Source organism: Berghia stephanieae, chromosome 2, assembly GCF_034508935.2.
Source record: "Berghia stephanieae isolate SIO BIC M18660-M18661 chromosome 2, UCSD_Bste_1.3, whole genome shotgun sequence".
Taxonomy (NCBI): Eukaryota; Metazoa; Mollusca; class Gastropoda; order Nudibranchia; family Aeolidiidae; genus Berghia; species Berghia stephanieae.
Window position 1 is genome coordinate 116,235,812 of NC_088361.1, and position 5,000 is coordinate 116,240,811.

The 5,000-nt window shown below is 32.7% G+C and overlaps 1 protein-coding gene across 1 annotated transcript in view; it reads left to right on the plus strand.

The window, feature by feature from the left end:
* LOC144966332 (clarin-3-like) overlaps window positions 1-5,000 on the plus strand; it is a 38,277-nt gene that overhangs the window by 3,934 nt on the left and 29,343 nt on the right. Inside the window, exon 2 of the mRNA XM_078902642.1 lies at window positions 2,204-2,314. Coding sequence (XP_078758768.1) covers window positions 2,204-2,314 — 111 coding nt within the window. The remainder of the gene's footprint in view (window positions 1-2,203; window positions 2,315-5,000) is intronic.

Sequence of the window (5,000 nt, forward strand, 5' to 3'; positions counted from 1 at the left end):
TTCTTCTTCTTCTTCTTCTTCTTCTTCTTCTTATATATTGTATATTATTATTATTATTATTATTATTATTATTTATTATTATTATTATTATTATTATTATTATTATTATTATTATTATTATTATTATTTATTATTATTATTATTATTATTATTATTATTCCCACCGCTTCCCCAACCCTAGCTGCGGGATGGGGTTCCTTACCTCCCATAGTGGGCAGGGAGGTACTTCCCATGTCTTCTATCCCCCTATATCTGTTTCCAACATGTTTTCTGTCTTCGTCTTGGAATGATATTACTTTTTTTCCAGGACCTGGCCGGATACCCTAGCTGGGAGGGAAACAGTCAAATGTATAGTTAGAGTTTTGGGAGATGATATTTTTTGTCTTGTAAATCATCTCTCTGTTATGCACTGTATTGTTTTGTTTACATATTATATATTATATATAATATATCTTAGTTGAGACCTGTGCTTGTGACTGGATGAGACTTTTAGGTGTCTCAAACTAGGTACCTACTTTGATAGTGTGCTCTTGGAATCTGTATCTGTTTCCTATTTGAACAAATTCCCCTTTGTCTCATCTTTTCTTGGGTACTTTAATTGTAATTCTAGAACATTTTACTATCCCATTTTCTTCCTTTTTACTGGCGCTGATATGACCTTGATGTGTTGCAAGCGCTGTAAAACCCTTAAAAACAAACAAAACAAACAAACAACCCTAGTTGTTTTTTTAAAATCCCAGTAGGGATTCCTTTTTATCCTGTGGTCCTTTTTACTTTTGTCCAGCTAACTAAAAAATACTAATGATAATCTCATGCTTGATTTAAATGCCGGATAATATAATCTACAAAAGATACATGAACATCCTTTGAATTTCCAGTCATTGATCTTATCATGCAGTTAATATGAAAAGGACAAAGCCAAAATTTATGACCCGCCTTTCTGATTTAGTTTTAGTTCTAATATCTTGCAAAAGCAGCATTGTGTCATGACCTTCTTCTTCTTCCTTAATTTACAAACTACCTCTGGTGTTTGTTGCAAATGTAGATGTTTTGATGTTTTATGTCTCGGGATGTTTTTGTGTGCAATAGTAATGATTGAGCCTATTTCTAAACTGTTCCGTGGTGTTTGAATTAATAACAATAGGTGGAAGGTTACTCCACAAGCGTATAGAAGAGCGGAAAAACTATTGTTCACGGTTTTGTATTTTGGAAAGTGGCACTGTGAATCTCAGATCTGTTCCCCTTTGTTCTTGATTTCGTTGTTGCTGGACTCAGGTTGTTTGGATTGATATTGCTACATGATTGTGGAATACGTGATCGAGCATTGTCAGTTTGGATTTCTTTCTTTGCTGTTCCAAAGTTGTCCACTGTAATGTTTGAACCATCTGTGTCTCGCTGTTGGTCGTTTTGAAATTGCCTAATGCAAAACGTGCTGCTCTCCTTTGTACTATATCAAGTTTATCTTTGTTTCTTTTCGTATTAGGGTCCCAAACAGTGCTTGCATATTCAACGACTGTTCTTATTAGTGTTGTATAACATTTGGCCTTGATATAACTGGATCAGCTGCTTATGTTTCTGTAGCAGTTAGGTTAGTGTTGATGTTCAGACCACTGATCTAGGAAGTCTTCCCAACAAGGTCTATCCCTATTTTTAAATGTAGGAAAGTAACTGACGAAATAGTTTTGAAGTTTCAAAGCGCCATAAAACTCCTAAAAAGAAAAAAAAAAGAAAGGATTTAATTTTTATCCTTGACAATGAGATGTATTTGAAGAAGTTTATACTTTATTTATTTATTTTTAATTTTTTTTAACCTCAGGAATTAGAGACATCCAATGCTTGTCGTCACTTTGCCAGTATATTTTTATCTTCCTCTTATATATACATACACATTAAACATAGGAATAGGGATGTTGACCTTAAAGTTATTGGCTTAAAAAGAAAAAAAGATAAGATATCAAGTTTATACTTGATTATAGGTCCTGTCTAAATAAAAAAATAAATTAAAGTGACTTTGTCACTCATTCCAATCATTGAATTCGAGTAAGATATATTTCTCATTGTTTTACATTCAAATGATAAGGGTATGCCATTGATTTTCATAATCATTTGTTTCACCGTTTTGCCCCTACCTCTCTATCTCCACAGTATGGCTCGAGAAAACAGAATATGTAATTTTTCCTTCTTTTTATTTTCAACTTTTCAGTAAAGTGTGATTTATCAGAGAGTATATGTGGATACATTAACGTCAAAAATGAAGACAAATCCATACAGGACTTTGAGAAACAAATCAAACTATATCGTAATGGGACAAAAGGTAAGGCATTAGCTTTTTTTTCTCTCTGTTTTCTTTTTTAATAAGTATACATCACATGTATATTCATGTTTTCTGTTTTCTGTCCTCCTTAGTGATTTTCCTTGCATGTAAATGTATGTAAATTATGACTTATTTTGTTCACATCCTTTTGTTGATATTTGCACTTATAAAGGTGTTAAATTGCAATGAACAAGGGGAATTTCCCCCCTCCCCCGTCTATCTCTCCTCTCTCTCTTTCTCTCTCTCTCTCTCTCTCTCTCTCTCTCTCTCTCTCTCTCTCTCTCTCTCTTTGTCTGTCTTTTTTGAAAAAAATATTTTTCTTAAAATCATTTTTTGTTTTATTAAATTATTTTGTTTCTTTTAAAATTGAAATAATACTGAATATTTTCTAATTTTCAGCAAGTTAGGTAAGGATTGTCTTTGAATTCAACTTTGTTAACAAGTTGTACAAATAAGATTTTACCACTAGCAGCTGACTAATGTGTGTGATAACGATTTTTATCAATCAAATGTCACGAAGTGTTTTGTTTTTCATCTTGCTAACCCACGTATAGGTTGTTTGACATAGCAATAAAATAATAATATTATATCAATACAATTGTGCAATGACAAAACACATTTTTTTCTTTAATTTGACGAGAATCGTTTTTATTTCATAGATCAAGGGATTAAAGCGCCCCACCACATGTTAAAAAGACTTAAATCTGAAACGTCACGTCTTTAGATGTCTCCAAGTTCACGTCTGTTTCGCGAGTTGGGGGTCATCTTAATTGACTGATTTAAGAAATATGCTAAGGGTTGTTTTTTGGAGGGTTTATTTTGTTGTTTTTTTTTTTTTTTGGGGGGGGGGGTAAGTTATTTGTTGTTTTTCGTATAGTTTTGTTTTTTATTTTTTTAAATTATTATTATAATTCAATTTTTTGTTGTTTGTTTTTTTAATACTTTTTTTTTAACAACCAAAATGAAGAGATAAAAATGTGTTCTATCATTGGACGGCAGTAGATTTCCTATCAGCTTATAAATTGAAATCAAATAACATTCGAACTTTCATATTCACAATGTATGATACTACTACTATTTCACTTCTCATATTGCTTGCATTTTAAAACATCAAAATAATTACTGTCTCGCATTACAGTATGATTTATTATCTGATTGATGACTCTTCTCAAAATGTATCATCTGTCATTTGCCCCGTGATTGCTTCTTCTTTTATTTGATCTGATTTTTTGTTTGTTTGTTTTTGTCTTTTCAGTTCTATTGTTGTTTTTTGTTGGTTTTTTTTTTTGGGGGGGGGGGGTGTTTGTTTTTGTTGGGTTTTTTTTATCTGTGTGTGTGTTTACTTAAAGATAACAGTTGCAGTTTGAATTCATTCAATTGTTTTGTTTAAAAAAATACTATACCTACTAATTATTGTATTTACCTATTCAGACTTCCTCATACAATAACAAAAATAATAATAATAATATTAATAATAATAATAATAAGATACATATACATACTAAATTCCATTCTGTTGTTTAAATTTAGGTCATGACCAACAATATTCCCTGTATTTAGACTTATCTAACTCTTTATTAATTTTCCACTCACTCACACTCACAGTGCTTTCATTCAATTCTTTTTTCTGACTAGCCATTGGGTGGGTTATGTATAACAACTAATACAATACAAACACCCTGTTATATTGCTTTTCATTAATGCTCTTTGATCAGTTATCGTAATAATTGGGTCCGTTTAGTGTAATATCGGACATCGCATAATGATATTATTGGGGCAGGCCTGATTCGTGAGAATCCAAACGATACGGAGTCCTGAACGTGATCAATCGTTTAAAAATAGATATGACCGTTTATATAGCGCATATGCTCATTGCGCTTCACAATGTTTCATTAAACGGATAACGGATAATGAGAACTGTAATATGTCGGGGAGAAATCGGTGCTAAAAATTAAAATTTTAAACTAAACTATTTAAGTTGAATTAAAATAGAGATGTCTTCTTTGGAGAGAGTTATTGTTTGTTTAGCTTGAATTTTTTTTAAAAAAGGGGAATAAATAAAAATAATAAAATAAAGACTTAAAATAAAGGATGTGAACAAAATAAAAATGTTCTCATTTTGATAATTTGTAGTTAATTTGATTCAGATTTCCTCCATCTGTTCCATTCCGACATTGTATCAGACTGACGGGGTGGGCCGCTATACATATTTAATTTGGATTAATTGATAAAGCGGGAGCTGATAATTAAAAACACTCGCTGACGCCCCCCCCCCCCCCTTTCACACACATACTAATGTGAAGAGAGTGTGTGTTTGTATGTGTGTGTGTGTGTGTGTGTGAGAGAGAGAGAGAGAGAGAGAGAGAGAGAGAGAGAGAGAGAGAGAGAGAGAGAGAAGGCGGGTGGGTGGGTGGCTGGATGTAGGCGAAGAACTTGTTCCTTATGCAGTTGCCTTCCAATTTGTCCTGTTAAAGGTCTGAGATCGAAGATCGATCGTTGTTCTTCGTGAACAGTTAACAAGAGCTGTTTGGTGTTCAAGTTCCCGATCCTCCTACATACCATCAAACCGAACTTTGCTTCGCTCTTGTAAGTTTGAACAGAAAAGTGTGATAGAGTTCCATTCTTAGATTCTTGAACTTTTGCGTTTGGAATTTCAAATGAGTCTTCAATTCCCCATGTCAGTGCC